The 20,516-nt window shown below is 37.7% G+C and overlaps 1 protein-coding gene across 1 annotated transcript; it reads right to left on the bottom strand.

The window, feature by feature from the left end:
* Positions 1–11,575: 11,575 nt before the first annotated feature.
* On the bottom strand, positions 11,576–13,200 carry LOC139018410 (olfactory receptor 51I2-like). Its single transcript, XM_070427023.1, has 2 exons — positions 13,171–13,200; positions 11,576–12,568 (listed from the first exon to the last, which is right to left on the bottom strand). The coding sequence occupies exons 1-2, from the start codon at positions 13,198–13,200 to the stop codon at positions 11,576–11,578; spliced, it is 1,023 nt and encodes a 340-aa protein (XP_070283124.1).
* Positions 13,201–20,516: the final 7,316 nt, after the last annotated feature.

Here is a 20,516-nt window from a genome sequence, read left to right as displayed (position 1 = left end):
AAATTTGGTTGGCCAAGTACCATTCTTATATTTGCTTCTGGGAGAATCAAACATACAAAAGGCTAACCCACCTAAGATTACAAACAAGCATAATCACTCTTGGTAAATATATGTAAATATTTTAAAATCATCTTCTAGTTTTTTATAAACTAACTTACAGGATAGTAACATGTCATCTACACCAAGAGAAAAGAAGCACTTACAAGATCACAACATGTCATCTGTACCACGAGAAAAGCAGTAAAGTGACTTCTTAACAATGGAAGCTTCCATAGAATGAAGCACAGAGAGGAAATTATGAAGAACTACCCCCAAATAATGGTCTGCTTGTACAGTTACCCCTCTCATCTCAGAAATCTTCTCTGTCTTCTCCCAGGCTTATTTTGAAAGAAATTTTGGAGAAATGCATTTGTTTCAATAAGGTTATTCTTTATAATATCTTCAGCAGTCTGCCAGGTACCCCAAATACCTGCCCAGACCTCTCTAATTTTTTATTGGCAATACCATTCCATCTGTTTCTGAACCATATAAGTGCCTTCTTCTGACACCCTGAGCTTTGCTATTTTGTCTGTGTCTGAGTCAGTCAGCATTTTCTCTTGCTTGGAACCTGCCACTTCAGAGTAGAGAACTGTATTGGAATACAGTGGTCTTTTTTCTACAGTCTCTATTGAATACATTATGTATTTTATATGAAGGTATTAAAATACCCCAAAGTAAGCTCACCCATTCTCTTTTATCCAAATGTATCTTATTTGTGGACAACAACAGATAACACCCAGCCATTAGGAAATCTCAGAACTATCCTCGCCTTCTCTGTTTCTACCACTTCAGTCAAGCAGCCACAAAGTCTTCATTTCTGTTAAAGATTTTACCATGTGCTCTTCCTGTTTTCCACTTGCATGTCATCTCTTTAATTAGACTGTGGATACCCAAAGGAAGGCACTTAATCTCAGAAACTCTCAGTGGAGTCTGAGGGAAGATCTGACTTTTCTCTATGACCTCCACAGTCCCTCAAGAATTTCACAGATTTTTATCTGCTCTCCAGGCTTCTGACCCACCAGCAATATTTTATTTATAGTAATTGCCTACCCTTCATTTATTTCGGCTGCCATCTTAGAATATGATTTATTTTTAATTTTTTCTGGTTATGAGTTATATAAATATTAGAGATTTATTTGGTTCTTCCTCTCCAAATCTCACTCCTGAAAGACCCATCCTTTCTCTTAATGTGTGACATCATTTACATATTTGTAAATCTTCCTTTTCCATTTTACTTTCAGATGTTTTATCTTGAATTCTATCTCACAATTCTTGATATATTGTAGATAGTGATTAAAAATAACCATTATTCTTTGAAAAATATCAAATTATAATTTATACTGAAGCATCTATCCTAGACCAATATGCATATCTTGGAATGGTTAAAAATAAGACAGTGTAGCCTTTGGTAGTGAGGACTCTGTGGTTAAGTTGGTAGTTATGGTTGCTTTGTAATAGGCTATTCCTATGTTCAGGAGATCCCTCTGGAAGGTTGATGGATCTCTTAGGAGAAATAAGATTGAAGGGAAAAGATGTCTGGGCCAGGATGAAGCACAAAGCAATAACAATGTCCTCCCTGGAAAACTATAATTACATTGTAAACTTAAAAAAAATTGTTAATGACTTCTATTTTAGCTCTAACATGTCATAAGCTCAGAATTGTCACTCCTGTCCTGACACGGAAAAGCTAGGCAAATTGAATATCAATGAATTTTCTTAAAGCATTCTTAGAAATGAGGTCACAGGGCAAATCATCTACCTCAAACACAGAGAGAGAAGCGCATCCAAGGAGGTACAGCTCACAGTATCCAGCTGCTTGGAGCAGAGGTATTTAAAGTTACAACAGTCAACACACTTCACTATGAAATCTGACAAGTTCCTGGGGGCTGCATTTAGATTATCATGAGTATGAGAAACTCTATTGTCTTCATTCAGAGGTGTCCTACATATTACATAGACTTTACTTCTAAAAACACCAACAGATTCACAGTTAGGATCAAAGAACTATCCCCTGTCGGAAGACAAGTCAATGTGAAACTTTTCCGGAACCCTCTGTATAAAAAAAGCTTCCTCTCCAAGGGGAAAAGTCTTAGCTAGAGAGCAATACTGAGACCTTATCTCTTCTAACAGTCAAACATTTCAGCCCACTTCATCCCTTCTGACTCTCATTGTGGGGGATGTAGGGGGGGGGGGGAGATATAGTCAATAGAGGATAGGTCATGAAAGAACTAGATTGGAACTACTGAATCCAAGGAAGGGAATATAGGGAAAGAGGGGAGGAAAGTAACACAAATCCTCTACCACCTCAACAAATCTTTAGTACAATGACAGTGGAACACATTGAAACATAACCTCTGAGGAGCAGTAGAAAGTGAAATCCCAAAGCTAAGAATAGAGCCATAATCAGGACATTACTAACCCATAAATATAATTTACCTTTTTCCCCTGAGTCTGTTTAAATTGTTTAATTATATTTAGCTATCACTAATTTGACCAGCATATGGGGGATGATTTTCTTTTATTTCATTGAGTATATTAGGGTGACATTGGTCATGAAATTATATAGGTTTCAGGTGTATAATCTATATATATGTAAAGAGGGAATATTCAAATTAGCTGGAACGCTGTAACATCACGACCACTCAGAAGGAGGCTGTGCATGCAGGTGGGCAGAAGGGGACTGTGTGCGTGGTGAGATAAGCCATAGATGGCGCAGGCCCACGGAGAGCAGAGAGCAGGGCCTGCCCACAGAGAGCAGGGCCTGCCAGCTGGGGTGCGCTGGCATTCCTGTCTCTGCGCGTGAGCTGCAGAGGAAACACCTTTTCTGACCGCTCATTGGCTAAGCTCCCTGTATGCCACTCACAGTGTTCTTGTTAACTTGCATAATAAGAATCCAAGAAGGTGATCTAGGGTTTTTCCACCTCACTCCTGGAGGAAAAAACGAAGGTCCACTGCTGGAGGGGCTAACAAATGTCATATACTGCCCTAGCCAGTTTTGCTCAGTGGATAGAGCCACGGCCTGCTGACTGCAGGGTCCAGGCTCAATTCTGGTTAAGAGAATGAACCTAGGTTACAGGATCCTCCCTAGCGGGGACCCAGGTCAGGGCTCATGCAGGAGGCAACCAATTGAAGTGTCCCTCTCACATTGATGTTTCTCTCCGTCTTTCCCTCTCTTCCACACTCTCTAAAAATCAGTGGAATAATATCCCCAGATGAGATTAAAAAAAAGAAAAAGAGAAAGAAAGAAATGTAATATCCTGTATAGAGACATCTTAAAAATGCCTAAAGAAAGTTTATCTATTGTTGGTGCTCTTGTCCCAGCATCAAGAAGAGTTCAGGAATCTGGAGAAGGCTGCGAGTAGATGTTAAATACGAATCCAGAGACTAATAAAGAGTTTGGAGATGAAATATAATTTTGAAAGGCATTTTGGGAGTCAGAGGAGCTTAGCTAAAGGAGCTAAATTCTAAGGTCTTAAGTCTAAGGTCTTAGGTTCTCTTGTCCCCAGGACCCCATGCTTTTTATTAACACAACTTGTCCTGAGGCAAGGCAGAGATATACACTTCAAAGGGTATACAGAAACATTTTCAGAATGGAAGAATTAGCCTATGGCTGTTCAGGTGTTTGGTCAGTAGGAGGCAATAATATGTATATTAAGATGCCTTTTAGCTGTCTGTCAGCCAAGAAATCAATTTATTGTATCCTATTCAGGTTTGGGGAAATGCCTTTAGCCATTCCCAGATTCAGCCCGGATGTCATGCTGGAATTGATCTCCGGCAGTTGTCATTTTTTTGTGGTGAAGGGACTGGAGTCCATGTTGATGAAAACACCTTGGCAGCTGCAGTGGCTGGCAGTGGCAGCAGCAGCAGGGTGATGGGGGCGGCGCCTTCCCCTGATCAGCCTGGTTGCCTCCTGCAGACGGAGGCCAGACTGCAGCTTAGGCCTGCCCCCCTTGAAGAACTGGCCTAGGCCGTCAGTAGTACATTCCCTGAGGGCTCCCGGATTGGAGAGGGTGTATGTTGGGCTGAGGGACCCCCCACCTCTACCCCATACATGAATTTCGTGCACCGGGCCTCTAGCCTATAATAATGAAAGCATAATATGCTAATTAGACCAGACTAGTTTTTGAGTGATTAGGGTAGCATGCCTCAAAGAATAACAGATTGCTATATAGTGGTCCAGAGCCATGGCCAATGGGACTCTTGATTCAATAACCTGAAATGTGTGGATGAGCCACATCTGGAAAAGGTAAGCATCAAAATTCATATCTGGCAAGTGGAACCAAAAAATACCAAGCATATTAGGGACAATGCTGGTGCTAAGTGCAATGTCTGTGGCTTCTAACATGGCCAAGAAGAAATATATAGACTCATGGAGACTGGGTTCAGATTTGATGATGAGCAAAAGTAGAGAATTTCCTATCAAAGCAAAGAGGTACATAACACAGAATGGAATCCCAATCCAGCACTGTATAGTTTCCAAGCCAGGGATCCCAGTAAAGGTCAGTACAGAGGGCATGAACATGGTACCATTTGGAATGGGCATGGCAGGTCAGGGTCCTTTCTTGCAAAAGAGCAAAATTTGGCAAACTGTGATTCTCTGTACTGGTCTGTGACCTATTCTCAACCAGTCACACAAATATTGAATGACAGAAATAGGAGAATCAACCTCAGCAGCTTATTTAGCATTTTTTAAATGAACGAGACAATGGTAACTGGCCCAACAAAAAGTTTTCCCAGTATATACATTAGCAAAATCACCTGCCCACTCAGTGATACCCACATGCAAAGACTGAGTATTTGGACACCTATGCCTATGATGGGGCCAATGTAATTAGGCTGCTTGGTGGTGTTCTTCCTCCCCCATTCCATCTTCTCTTTCTTCTTCTAACCTGTTCATGGAAATCAGAAAAGAAGAAAAATAAATAAACAAACATTGGAATGATACTTTAGACAGAGAAACACCGAAATCCACTATACCTTGAACCCCACTTTTCTCTCCTCCTCACTTCCTCTCTTTTTACCATCACTCTAGACTAGCAGCGTTGGGTATTTCTATAGAGCATACCAACATTTCTTTGATAAATTATTGATTGAAGGCTCTTTCTAGCATTGTGATTCTACCAATAAAACTACCTCTTCTTACCTTGAACTTCCTTCCCACCAAGGAATTTGCAAATATGACATTCATGCAGGGCCCAGAATCCATCAAGATAGACATTGGCAGCTGCATAATTTTGTATATTACCATGGCAATTCTAATTCAGGAAACAAATATTATATATAAATTTCTCTTAGATAAGCATGCACAGCTCCTCACATAGTCTGCTTTCCACACAATAAAGTGAGGAAAGTTAAAATATTAGTTAATAAAATTAAAAGAATTAAAGAGTATCTGGTAAGAGAAGAGAGACTTTCATTGTTTCACCAAAAGAGCAACGAAGAAGATGCTGAAGTGTTTAGACATAAGATTAATGAATGAGATTGGAAGCCTAGGTCTCTCTATATAGGAAATGTCGACAGACATTATCCTTATATAGAAATCAGAGCTGCTTACTGTTGAAGAGAATCAGAAAGCACAACTTTTAAATCTTCTGTGAAACCTGAAATAAGACAAATATGAGTGGGTCTCTTGAGAATTGTCCAAGATATTTCAAGGAGAATAATGACAAACATATAAGTACATTCAGGTGGAAGTGACTGGGGAGGCAGCAGAGACAGAAAGACTCCAAAGTTTTCATTGCAACACAAAGTTTGTTGCTGTTAACAGTTCACACTTTCTAATAACTGAATATAAGTAGGAAACTATAGTTCAGTTTTAGGGCTGCCAAGAGTATGTATCTATGGATGTATTTGTTAAAGTGAGGGCAGTGATGTTTCTGAGTGATTAGTTGTCTACATCTAAATCAAATTGATCTATTCATTTTTTTGTGTGTTTTTGCCCTAAATATTTCAAAACATTTCTCCATAAATCCAAGTCAATATCCAAATATTATTCTGAGTTCTTCACTGGCCCCCAACAACCCTACTCATAAATTTTAAATTTTGAATGTTTAGGAGAATATTCTACTAAATCACCCTCTCAAAACAGAATTCTTTAGCATAGTTTCCTGGCTTCTGACTGTATGTAGGTTGATGCCTTTCCACGCCTGTCTGTCTAATTATTGTACAGCTCTCTCTCTTAGAAAAACCTCCTTATATTGGGCCAACATGTTGCCTGTAACCACCATCCCCCTTTCCGAATTATATAGCTTCAGATAAGATACTTCAAAGATTCAAGTCGTTTATGATCCTCTCCTTTTCAAATATAATGTATTCAGGTCTACCTAATGTGTGCAATAACATGCTGCTAATTTTCTTTAACCTCTCAATCTTCAAAAGCAGATTCTTCAATGTATTGAATTGTATTTCCTAAAAGTTCCAAGTCAGACTCTATCAAAAATAAATTTGTACTCTCTACTTTTATAAAATAAATTTATACTATTGGATTCACTTATGTTTGCACTTCAAGATATATATTCTTATGTCCACTTGATCTAGTATACATTTCTAGCTATCCACTTACTCATTGTGCAGGAATAACTGGGAAGTGACTGCTACAGGAGAAGGTCGTTCTTTGTTGGTCCCAGCTATAGAAGATTTGTGTTTTCTAACATAATTTTTCCCCGATGACCAAACTTCATCAGTCTCTTAAAAATCCTAAGAGATATTTTCTTACTCCCTAGGCAAAGAAGAAGGTTTAGGGCCAGAAGAGTAAACATCATTTCTTAGGACAATGTTCTTAATTCCCTAGAGACCTGATATATCTATTCTCACCAGGAGATGGCAGTGTCTAAACATCTTCTCACAGAGCCAGCGATTGGGATTCAACTTGCTCTCGCTGTGTGACTAAGAAATGGAACATAAAGTGGGGGAGTGCATAGCTCAGGGATCCATTCCTTGCCTGAAAAAACTGTCAGTTTTATCTCATGCTTTTTAAGTAAAGAATTGGAAACCTTAAGTGAAGGAAACAAGTCAGTAGGCATGCTTCTATGATGGGAAATTTCTATTGGCTGATATAGTTAGGATAGATAGTAAGTCAACTCAATACTTTGATTTCCACAGGTTTGCTCTTCTGTGACACCCCAATCCATAGATCAATGGCTTTTTCTATTAGGAATAAAGTTTTCCTGCCTCAAATATAATCATAATTGGAATAAAAATCCTTCAAGAACAATCACACATCTGACTTATTCCAGAGTAATGAGACTGGGTTGACAGGTGGGAGAGTACATAAGTGAGTTCAGGGCTGGTGGGATAAAGGGGTTATTACTGGAAAATCTGGTAATGAAGAATTATGGGAATAAACAGGGAAAGCATAAGACTTACTGGCCAATTGTTGGGAGCCAGTTCTACTCTTGCTAGATGCCTGAAGAATATTGTCAGTTCCTGATATCACTATCATTCATCCTTTATCACATATCAACTCTTTTCTCATCCCCAGATTCTGGTCTCAGTCTCTTGTGTTTGTGCTCTTCAATTGTTCCACTTCTATGGGAACCTATGCACAGCTGACCCAGTTCGCCTCATTTGGATATACCAATACAGACGTCAAAGAGTACTTTATTATTTAGGCCGAGCTTAAACCAAAACTAAGAAGAGAGGAGACAAACAGAATGCAAGAATCACACAGGTTTATTTACCAGAGAGCTGATGGGTTTCAGTCCTTGGCAGACCACCCGGAGACACTCGCTGACAGAGACACACGGAGGTAGTCAGATACACCGCGGCAGGTGCTCAGTCTCTTGACACGGAGAGAGGCCTCTAACAATCTGGGCTCAGGAGCAGAGCAGGAATGGCAGGTTCCAGGAGGGTAAGGAGGACATCTCATCTGTGGAGGGCAGACAGGTATCTGGCCGCTGGTGTGAGGGTGGTTCTTTTATACCCGATGGAGGGGCGTCTTCAGTGTCTCATATCAGTGTGCTCCGGTGGTGTCTTCTGGGCTTATCGGGGTACACACGCAGGGGTCTTATTGGGGTACACACATGTAGGTTAGGTTTAACTTCTAATGTTCATCTCCAACACAAAATGGAGTTTGCTTATACTAATCCCTTTTGTATTAGAAGTAAAACCCAGAAGCGAAGTTTCAGACTAATACAAATTTAGGTTACTTATATGTACTAAACTTATTACTATAACATCAACGTTTCTTCTTTCTATCTGCACCTCTGCAACAGCACCAAATCAATGTCATGAACCCTAATTCATTGGCTGGGGTTATCTGCCAATACATGGACATCTCTGAGATAGCCTTTCATGCTTTTCTTCTGTCTTGGCAATACAGTCTTCTTCTTCTGGAAGTCTGTCTGAGATCATGTTGCTGTATTCATCCTCCAATAAAACTCACAGCAAGGTTTGTATTATTCAGGGGCACAGCATAAATTTATTGAGCTCAAATTGAGGAAAAACTTGCTAGCCATCAATTTTAATGTTCCATAATGAATGTGAAGAGAAGTTATAAACATGAATGAGGGGTTTTCTAACCACTAGCTAAAACCATGAGGGACCAAATGTATTTTTTAAAATATATTTTTATCAATTTCAGAGAGAAAGGAAGAGGGAGAGAGAGATAGAAACATCAATGATGAGAGAATCATTAATTGGCTGCCTCCTTCATGCTCCCTACTGAGGATCGAGCCCGCAACCTGGGCATGTGCCCTTGACCAGAATCGAACCTGGGACCCTTTAGTGGGCAGGCCAATGCTCTATTCACTGGACCAAATGGGCTGGGGCCCAAACATTAATTAAGCCCTTTGGGTTCATCCAAATCTAATATCTATGAAATCATTTCTACAACTTTCAGTCATCTCCTTGCTCTCCTCTTTTCTTATTCCCCATAGGCTAAATGCAGAGAAATTGACATACAAAAGTTTTCTTTTTATAAGCTGTTATTTTTCTGCCATCCCCATTTACCAAAAAAACCCCAAAAACAAACCTAAAGTCTTCTTAGATATAGGCATGTTCCTCTACCTGAATTCTACTTTATTAATTTAATTATGATGTTTTTGAACTTCAAGTTAAGATATAGAGCTATTACTATCAGGCATTGTGAAAATTGGCTGCTGGGTTAACATATTCATCAGATTTGATAGAAAAGTATGACTTTAATAAAATCTAGGTGCTTATTGAGCAAATTCTACCAGGAACTATGCTAATTGTTTTACATGCATCATTTTATTTAATTTCTGTTCATTTGTTTTGTTAATCCTCATCTAAGATATTTTTTCCATTGATTTTTAGAGAGAGTGGAAAGGAGGGAGAGGGAAAGGGAGAGATTGATGTAAGAGAACACAACAATTGGCTTCAGCACATGCCTCAAGGGCAGGGGATCAGACTTGTAACCCAAGTACTTGCCCTTGACCTGGAATAGAACCCACGACCTTTCCCTGCATGAACCAATGCTCTAACCACTGACCCACACTGATCAGGGTCATTTTATTTATCTTTAAACCATTTTTCTTTCTGTGATTTTGATAAATGTATGTAACTTTTTAATTATTTTTCATTTGTACAATGAGATAAATACTATCTGATTTACAGAATTGTCTTGGACATTACCAATATTTATTGTTATCAAAAGGCTTTTGAATTACCTTAAAAAATTAAAAGACTAGGCCTTGGCTGGTATGTCGCAGTTGAGTATCGTCCCATGTATCAAAAAGTCACTGGTTCAATTCTTGGTCAGGGCATATACCCAGGTTTCAGGGCACATGTGGGAGGCAACGGATCTTTCACACTGATGTTTCTCTCTCTCTATCCCTCTCTCCATTCCTCTCTTTCTAAAAATCCATAAAAATATATATGTTTTTTAAATTAAAGACAAGGCTATTAAAAAATATCCAAACCCATTTGAATGATTCCACTCAATTGAGCATTTTCAAAGATAGATATATAAAAACAGAAAATGCAATGATTTGAATGAATTAGATAAAAGTAGAAAAGAGAGAAATTATGCCACCTATCACCTTATACAGTTACATTTATTCCAAAACAGGAACCTCCCTTAATTACTTTGTTGACTAAAAATCATTCAAAACCCTATGGTTTATGATGATATTCATGGTTGTTTGTGGAAAGTCAAAATAATTTGGGAAAACAACAGCAACAACAAAATGAGCCTTGCAAGTCCTGTCTAGAAGAGTAACCTCAAGTTTTTCTTTCCTTACTACCTTTCTGTGACCAGAAGGTGTCCACTACTTAGTGATTTGTGTTACCGAAGACTATTACAAAAGCTTGGGCTTGTTTTTTAGTCATTTCCTCCTAAAACCATTCTTTTCAGATTGCTATTTATTTTTTCTAACCTTAGCTCATTAAAAATAAAATGGTGTCCTAAAGTCAAATCATTTTTCAACCAAATCATTCTGACCAACTGAAAGTTAGTTCTGTTTCATGACACACATTCAATAAAGATTTAATATTATCACCATTAGTATCGTGTTTTTATTTTTTATTTAAAAAAATGTCAAACATGTACAAAGTAAACTGATTATTAAAATGAACTTCTATCTACCCATCATCCAGCTTCAACAACGATTGACATTATGCCATTCTTGTATCTTCTATACTTCCACCCACCATGTAACCCAATGATTATTTCTATTGTTATTATTAGTATTTCAATTATTATTATGAGTTTAGAGGTAAAATTGAGATATATTGAAATGCATAGATTTTAGCAGTACCATTTTGACAAATGGATACAATCTTGTAAGTTGCATTTAACATAACATAGAGTTGCCGAAACCGGTTTGGCTCAGCGGATAGAGCGTCGGCCTGCGGACTGAAAGGTCCCAGGTTCGATTCCGGTCAAGGGCATGTACCTGGGTTGCGGGCACATCCCCAGTGGGGAGTGTGCAGGAGGCAGCTGATCGATGTTTCTCTCTCGTCGATGTTTCTAACTCTCTATCTCTCTCCCTTCCTCTCTGTAAAAAATCAATAAAATATATTAAAAAAAAACAAACAAACATAGAGTATTTTATCAGACCAAAAAATTCCTCATGTGTTTCCCCAGCCATTCTTCCACCTCTACACCTATCAAACACCACTATTTTGTTGTTTTTTACACTAAATTAGTTATATTTGTTCTTCAACTTCATATAAAGATAAAAATAGGATACATATTCTTTTGTGTCCTGATTCTTTTCACTCACAAATATATATCACTAAATTTCACATGTCTGGAAGCAAAAGCTTCCCAGGAACCATTCTACTTACTTTCAAGGGGAAAATAGTGAATTTTATATTCAAGGACTCAATAAACCAATGGTGTTCTCACTAGGGAAAAAACCAGGTCCCACGTCTCTTGATAAGCTTACTTCAAACTAATGACATTCTCTATTCTCAGGGAGGAAGGGGGGACTATTTTACTTTTTTCCATCTACTAAAGCATATGGCTCATTCATAAGCAATAGAAACTATAGAATCCTTCCCATTTGCAATGCTAATATCCAGGCAATAGGTCTGGATATTAACACAAGTTCCTGTGTTAATGTCTGTTTGATTAGACCTCATTCCTCTTTCTAGACAGTGTACGAACAATGATATTGCGAATTTCCTTGGTTTTGATGCTATAGACGATGGGATTGACCATAGGTGGGAAGAAGAGGTATGCATTGGCCATGATAGTCTGCAGGAGTGGAGGTAAATGCTTTCCAAAGCGGTGCAACAAAGAGAGGCTGATCATGGGAACATAGTACACAAGCACAGCACAGATATGTGACACACATGTGTTGAGTGCCCTCCACCGCCCTGCCCCAGAAGCTATTCCCAGTACTGTGTGAAGAATCAGCATATAAGAAACTACGATGAGCAGTGAGTCCAACCCAAATGTAGAGATAACAACAAACAGACCCAGGATGCTATTGGGGCGGGTGTCTGCACAGGGCAATTTGATCAGATCTGAGTGGAGGCAGTAAGAGTGTGTGAGGGTGTTGCGACCACAGAAAGGCAGACCCTTCAGGAGAAAGAGCAGTGGTAACATGAGCATCACACTTCGCAAGGCAATGGTGGCACCCATCCCAGTGATGCGGGGAATTGTCAGGATGGTTGTGTACCGCAGTGGGCTGTAAATGGCCACAAAGCGGTCTACAGACATAGCCAGAAGGACACCTGATTCCATAAGGGTAAAAGAGTGCATGGAAAACATCTGGAGCAGACAACCACCAAAGCTGATATCATGAATGCCAAAGAGGAAAATGCCTAGCACTGTAGGTATGGTGGAAACACAGACCCCAAGTTCAACAAAGGCCAGCATGGCCAGAAAAAAGTACATGGGCTGATGCAACACAGGGTCAATCCGGATGATATGTAGAATGATGCCATTTCCTATGAAGATGATGATGTACATCAGGCAGAAAGGGATAGATATCCAGATGTGCTCTGCTTCCAGTCCTGGGATACCAACAAGGGTAAATGTTGCAGGTGTGAATTCAATGGAACCATTGGAAATAACATAGTGAGATTTCACTTGAAGGTATTGGGAAGCACTTGAAGACTGGAAAATATATAGCACTTGTCAGTTCTTGTACATTAAATTCAGAGCTCCAGATAGTCATAGTTAATACATTTTCTTAAAAAGATGAAAAACTTATTTCTTAAAGAAGGAGACATAAAAACCATAGTGTATGGAAGAGAAATCTGATTAGATGTGTGGAAGAGTATTCCCACATGGGCTACATGCCAAACACAGAAGGCAGTAGTAAAAATCTCAAGCTGCGTCATTTATGGCAGTGAAAGGCAGTGATAATGAGCACAAAGACGACGATTTCATGTGAAAATTAGGGACTGAAGGACCTGATAACCTTCTGTAGTTTGTACAGGAGTGACTGAGTAGCAAAAATGAAAAATAGTAATAAAGAGCATTCTTGGTTTTAATATTTTATATACATGTGATCTTGGGGGGGTCACATATCTCAGATCCAGGTGTTCAACAGAAACACAAAAATAGTGACATAAGATGATATATATAAATTGTTTATCATTATATTTGGGCCATGTTACATATTTAATGCACTAAATAAGAAAAATAATATATTTGAAAACTGGGATAGTTTCTCCCACTTTTTAATATTTTTCAGTATCTTTTTTTTAACTTACCAGTTCACTCTTTCTCCACCTGCTATCCATGGATGATGGGGAAAGCTTTTCTGTACTTTGCAGGGGTGTCAGTATCTCCTGCTGGAACGTGGAGTTAGAGCTGAGTGTAACACCAAAACCATCAGGGTCTCACAGGCTGAATAAGATCATGGTACTGGTTTTCAGAGCTAGGGTTCTTTATCTGTGAACAAGTTTATTACATTAAAACTCTGCTCAACTGTAGCAAAGCATCAGATTAAGATTAGACTCCTGTAAAGGAATTCAGAATGGGGCTCAGAAACGGCAATGGTGAGTGAGAGTGAATTCTTCCTCTCAAATGGGATGGAGTCCTTGGTTAGGTATAACCAGAGGAGTGCTAATAAATATTTAACAAGCAGTTCTCTGAGTGAAAAATGCCCTGATCTGTACCAGTTACCAATTTATTTGGTTAAATATTTCTACTTTAATGCTACCACCATAATGCAACTGAATGTAGATCTGAGATGTTTATAATCAGTTTTCCCAAAATGGTACAAGCCAGTATCAGCATATCATGAGGCAAACTACAGTTAGCTAATCCTAGATATCAGATACACACTCATCCAGATGGAACTGAAAGCAGGCTCATCCATCCACGCACCCCCTTTCATGCTGTTTCCTTCTAATTGGGCTGAGGGCACAGTTTCTATGTCTACTTATATGTGCTTAGCTGACTGTCAGGGGAGGCAAGGGGAGACAGGTCCTGAAGGAGCAATGAATCATGACTAATTATTCTCAGAGCCTTCAGCTAGATTCTAGAGAAGGTAAAAGAATGAGTCTCACTGAAAGGCATGCCAAGAAATATACATAAGTGAATGCATATACAAAAAAGGGGAAAATAACACAAATTTAATTTTTGAAACCTTAAATTTATAATTTAGATGTAGAACAATTATTTATATTTTAGATGTTTCGAATACGGCTTTCTCTTGTCTTTGAACTTTGTTCATTTTGTCACACACATGTCATACAAAATTTTATGTAGTCAACTTAACATATTTTTATGACATATACTTTTCATTCTTAAGAAGCTATTCCATACACAAAGTCAAAAATACAGTAATAATGGAAGAAATAGAACAGTAAATATAGAAAATGATATAGGAAGATAATAATAAAAGAGAAATAGAAACAATAATAGTGAAAAGGAGCAATAGAAGACAAAGATGAGAGAAAGAGAGAGAGAGAGAGAGAGAGAGAAGAAATAAAACTTTAACTTCATTTGGAGTTTGTTTTGAGGACTTGGGTGATTAGGGGTTTTATTTAATTATTCTCAAATATGTAAATAATTTATTTAATGCTATGTATTAATTGGTGGTCTGTTCTTCAACCATTTTGAAGGCTGCATATTCTACTAGTATTTTGATTTTTATATAAATAAAATATACTTATTGACTGTGTAGCCTGCTCTTTGATCTGCATATTTGTTTTGTCATACCTCACTGATGTAATTATTCTGTTTTTATAGTATATAAATTCACATCTAATTGGTTGTTATGTTTTTAAATTCCTGCTAATTAACAGAATAGTGGGCTGATCACATTGTAAATAATAAAAGTGTTGAATCACTATATTGCATACCTGAAATAAAGGTAGCCAATGTAAGATTGCATATCAATTATACTTAACTAAAAATAAATTTTAAGAAGTGGAAAAATTCTTGCTAATATTTGCATATTTATTCTTTCAAATATACATTAACAACCAGCTTTCCAGTGTATAAAATTACAACCAGCATCTATAAAAACAGAGCAAAGTACTAAATATCTATACTAATAAAAGGGTAATATGCTAATTAGACTGGACGTCCTTCCAGACAAAGCCACAGTGGTGGGGGCTGAGGCAGAGGTGGTTAAGGAAGATCAGGCAGACAGGCAGAGTGTTTAGGGGTGATCAAGTAGGCAGATCAGCACTTAGGGGTGATCAGGTAGGCAGGCCAGCAGTTAGGGGCAATCAGGTAGGCAGACAGCCCCTTGCAGGGCTGGCCCTGCCCCCAAGCAAGTGGTTAGGGTCGATCAGGCAGGCAGGCGGAGTGGTTAGGGGTGATCAGGCAGGCAGGCAGGTGGGATAACGTTGGATTTATAGATTGTTTTGAAGAGAATCCTATATAATAAAAGACTAATATGCAAATTGTCCCCATGGGCAGGAGTTCAACTGACCTGGAGTTAGATGTGCACTGACCACCAGGGGGCGGCGTGGAACATGGTGGGTATTGGTGATGCGGCGCTGGCAGTGGGCAGCTTTGGAGGCAGTGCTGGCCCTGATGGCCCAGATGAGAGCAGGACTGTGGCGCGATGGTGGAGCAGGTGATTGGGTGGTGCCAGTCCAAGGCAGGTGCAAGCAGGGGGCCCCAACACGCTGCTGGTCACTCCACAGATCAGCCCTGATTGCTGGCCAGGCCTAGGGACCCTACCTGTGCACAAATTTCATGCACCAGGCCTCTGGTTATTATTATAATAAACAATATGCAATGTACATTTCCTACATTTATTTTCAGCACATATATATGTTTTTTACCATTTTGAATGAGGTCATTTTCTATTTAATTTTTTCATTAATAATTACTGCTATAGAACATTATTGAATTTTCCTCAAGCTTTATTCAGGTATAACAGATAATCAAAAAATGTATATATTTAATATGTAAAACCTGATGACCCAATTTAGGTATACATTGTGAAATATTCACCTATACCCGTGGTCGGCAAACTGCGGCTTGTGAGCCACATGCAGCTCTTTGGCCCCTTGAATGTGGATCTTCCTAAGCCTTAGGAGTACCCTAATTAAGTTAATAACAATGTACCTACCTATATAGTTTAAGTTTAAAAAATTTGGCTCTCAAAAGCAATTTCAATCATTGTACTGTTGATATTTGGCTCTGTTGACTAATGAGTTTGCCGACCACTGACCTACACCATGCTAATCAACATATCCATCACTTCATTGCTGTACAAGTTTCCTTTTTCTCTTCTTCTTTATTGTAGCTAAAATACCCAAGATTTGCCCCCTCGGCAAATTTCATGCACATAATATAGTATAAACATTATGGATTTTTAAGTTGTTCTTATAGAACTCTGTTGACTTTCCTATGCTTTATAGATTAAAAAATCACACCACCTGAAAAATAAATAAATAAAAATTAATAAACAAAATTCAGATTAGTATCTTTTCTTGTTTTTCCTGTAGTTCTCTGTTATATATTAGATAAAAAACTCAGTTATAACACAGTATTCTGCAGTAGTTTTGACACTGGTTATCCTGGTCTTGTTTACTCGCTTTACACTTTTGGATACCTTTTCTTAACATTCTGTGCTTTTATGTCATAGAGCTTCATCATATACAAGGCTACTTAGGGCAGAGGAATAACCATGAGGAGGCAGATTTAGACTTCTCAGTGATGGTGAATCTTTTGAGCTCGGCGTGTCAGCATTTTGAAAAACCCTAACTTAACTCTGGTGCCATGTCACATATAGAAATTTTTTTGATATTTGCAACCATAGTAAAACAAAGACTTATATTTTTGATATTTATTTCATATATTTAAATGCGATTTAACAAAGAAAAATCAACCAAAGAAATGAGTTCTCCTGTCGCCTCTGACACGAGTGTCATAGGTTCGCCATCACTGGACTAGGTAGTGCCTCTAAATCTGTCTCTGGGGAAAAGCTACAGTTCAAATACTGAGATAATATATCCTTTGGATCTCTGAGTTTCAAAGTCTGATGACAAATTATCGGTCTCTCCCTCATATAAAGGACTCTTCTCACTTCATTTTTTAAAAAATTTTTATTTTTTATTTTTAGAGCCAAAGAGGAAAGGAGAGAGAGAGAGAGAGAGAGAGAGAGAGAGAGAGAGAGAGAGAGAGATTTATTGTTCCATTTGTTTATGCATTCATTGGTTGATTCTTGTATGTGTGCCCTGATTGGGGATCAAACCAGCAGCTTTGGTCTATGGGGACTATGCTCTACCTAACTGAGCTACCTGGCAGGGGCTCTTCTCACTTTATTTAGCCAACTCACAGCACCCTTACTCTAAAAATATATATTCTATCTGAAAGAGTATGTCAGTTGTCCTAAGCCCCTTCAGAACTCCTCATTTCCATTTTGTACGGCACTCTGTCTCCCTTAGTCATTGTTAACTAGCTGAAGACTTAATAGTCAAGGAATAGTAGGACAAAAAAAAAGCCTCCTTCAAAAATTTCTGGGCCAGAGCTCAGTGATACTGCATTTGGCAGCTAAGCATAGACAGTGATCTTCTAACTCTGTTCAGCATCTACAAATTCCTGGCGCCTCAACCTGAAGATTTCTTTAAAATTAAGGCTGTAAATGTAATCATATTTTGTTCCTCTATCATACATTCTGAATTTGAAATTGCCATTTCTTAGTTTCCCATTGCCAAAGGGGAGCATAAAGATGTCTCTAAGCCACTTAATTGTGAATTCTGTTATCATGCTCTAATCTATTGATTCATTCCTTGAATAATTTGCCCTTGAATCAGAAACTTCTTTTTTTTAAAAAATATATATATATTTTTTTAAATATATTTTATTGATTTTTTACAGAGAGGAAGGGAGAGAGATAGAGAGTTAGAAACATCAATGAAAGAGAAACATCGACCAGCTGCCTCCTGCACATCTCCTACTGGGGATGTGCCCGCAACCCAGGTACATGCCCTTGACCGGAATCGAACCTGGGACCTTTCAGTCCGCAGGCCGACGCTCTATCCACTGAGCCAAACCGGTTCCGGCTTTTAAATATATTTTTATTGATTTCAGAGAGGAAGGGAAAGGGAGAGAGAGACAGAAATATCGATGAACAGAGGGAATTATTGATTGGCTGCCTCCTGTACACTCCAACTGGGAATCCAGCCCGCAACCTGGGCATGTGCCCTGACCTGGAATCGAACAGTGACCTGCTGGTTCCTAGGACAATGTTCAACCACTGAGCCATGCCTCCTGGGCCAGACACTTCTTACCTGCTGCAACTTCTATCAACATTTTATGTGACTTCAGTATCTAGGATGGTGACCATTTCCAATAATTTTTCTGAGGATTATTGGAAGCAGGCCTAGGTTGTTTGGTGGACTGGGTTCTTTAATGTATTTATTCAGAAAAATTATCATCATTATCAAAACAAAAAAATACATAATAAGTAAATATTGAATACATCATATGACATATTTCATTTAATTATCAAACCAATGAGGAGGGTACTAAAATAAATCCATTTTACTAGTTGATAACTAAAATACAGTGTCCCCAAAAATGTATATACACAATTTGAATAATTATAAAAGCAGTATTTATTAAAATATATTTCATTTTCAAAATTGAGCTCTCCACTGTTAAAGTGTGTATACATATTTTTGAGACACCCTGCAGTTAACATAGAATGCCAATTTCATACAGTTAGTGTGTGACAGACAAACCAGAATTTCTAATATCAAAGTTTTTTAACTCCTAAAATATACTTCCTTGTTGAAATAAAAATGAATAGAATATATATCTAGGCCAAGGTAATTATTCAGTACTCCAAGGGTCAAGGAAATAACCTTTTCATTTCTTACACTGCATGTTGAAAATGCGGATATTGTTACCTGCATCAATTAGTATTATTGTGATGAGTAAATATAGCACTGAATATAAATCTCACAGCAAAATATCTAAAGTATTGTAGAAAAATATACCTACTTTGAATTTTGAAAAATGTGGGGGTGAAATCCAAATATTTTGAAGATAAATCAAGTGATTATTTAGCCTAATACCACTAGGCACAGACCACTTGTATTTTGTCTTCTTTCCATTCCCCAAAATGAAAGCTATATAGGAAAGCCTATTCACAGCTTTTTTTTTTTAAAGAGGGGCACGTGTGTGTGTGTGTGTTATAAATAAACGGATTAAACATCTAACCTTCCAAAGGTTACAAATATTCAAGAGAACACCTCAAAGTTGTTTGTTTGTTTTTCATTCTCATTCTCATGGCATTGTGCTAGGCCTTGAGAAGGAAAGATAATAAAAATATTTTCTGCATATGAACAATTAATGTACAGTCTAGAGATAAATTCATAGATATTACATTTGACCTGATTACAGTCATTTTTATGCAAGGTTCTGTGTAAATATCTTATTTAATTTTCCATTACCTTTTATTTTTGTGTCCTGGGTATAAAACTTTCCAATCCTTTAGTCCTCTAGTGAACTAACTATTAGTATCAGGATGCTCCTTGATGATTTGGGTCTAAAATCCCCAATATGTAGAAAAAAAAGTCTTGACTTTTAAGTTATTTATGTGGTTGTAGGTGGGATAATTAAATGTTGGATACTAATTGTTTATTTCAGTACTACCCATTAATTCAAAAGATACATATCATATTGTATGTCTATCACATACATTATACTTTATGAATGATCAATCAACACTAGTATCTGATTTTAGAGCTCACATTTTAACTCAATAAATGGGTACAGAAAAAATAACTAAAATATGGTGGCCTTATTCTCTTGGTCCAAATATCAGCTGATTGTAGCAAGAGTGTTTCTATTTCCATGTCTATTAAAAATTTCAACTGTCTATTAAAAAGCTGAGTGATTCACCACTCTCACTTCCCAGCTTTGCACACACAAAAATCAGTCTGGGTTAAAACTTGAACTATATTTCTCTTTTGTTAGTTATCTTTTTTATTCTTAAAAATAAAATGCATGATAATGGATTCCTGGGAGAGTTGAAAATATCATCAATTTATGTTTCACTTACATTTTTTATTAAATTTAGTGGGGCAACATGGGTTAGTAAGATTATATATGTTTCTTTATTTCATTATTTTTTAGTGGCCTAAATGAATTTATCATCAGAGCTCTTGATTGCTTTTATTTTTTACTTTATGTTTATTGTTGACACTAGTATAGATGTTCCCATATAGGTTTCAAGTGTATAATTCTGTTATTCATCAGCTGTATGTTGCATTGTTTGCCCATCACCCAAAGTCAAATCTTCTTCCATCACCATATATTTGACCTCCTTTATCCTTTACTACTCCCCAAACCCCACTTTCCTCTGGTAACCACCATACTATTGTCTGTGTCTATAAGTTTTGTTTGTTTTTCTTGTTTGTTTATTTTTAGCTTTCAGTTTTATACCCCACATATGAGTGAAACCATATGGTTCTTAACTTGTTCTGTCTGACTTATTTCACTTAGCATGATATTCTTACGATCCATCCATGTGGTAGAAAATGGCAGTATCTCATCTTTTTATGGTGAGTAGTACTCCATTGCACATATGTACCACATCTTCTTTATCCAATCATCTGCCATAGTGATTTCATGTCTT

Source organism: Myotis yumanensis, unplaced genomic scaffold (genome assembly GCF_028538775.1).
Source record: "Myotis yumanensis isolate MYYU_CA2020_CCGP unplaced genomic scaffold, mMyoYum1.0.hap1 SCAF_10, whole genome shotgun sequence".
Taxonomy (NCBI): Eukaryota; Metazoa; Chordata; class Mammalia; order Chiroptera; family Vespertilionidae; genus Myotis; species Myotis yumanensis.
The sequence above is the reverse complement of the archived record's forward strand: the minus strand, read 5'-3'. Positions and strand labels throughout refer to the sequence as shown.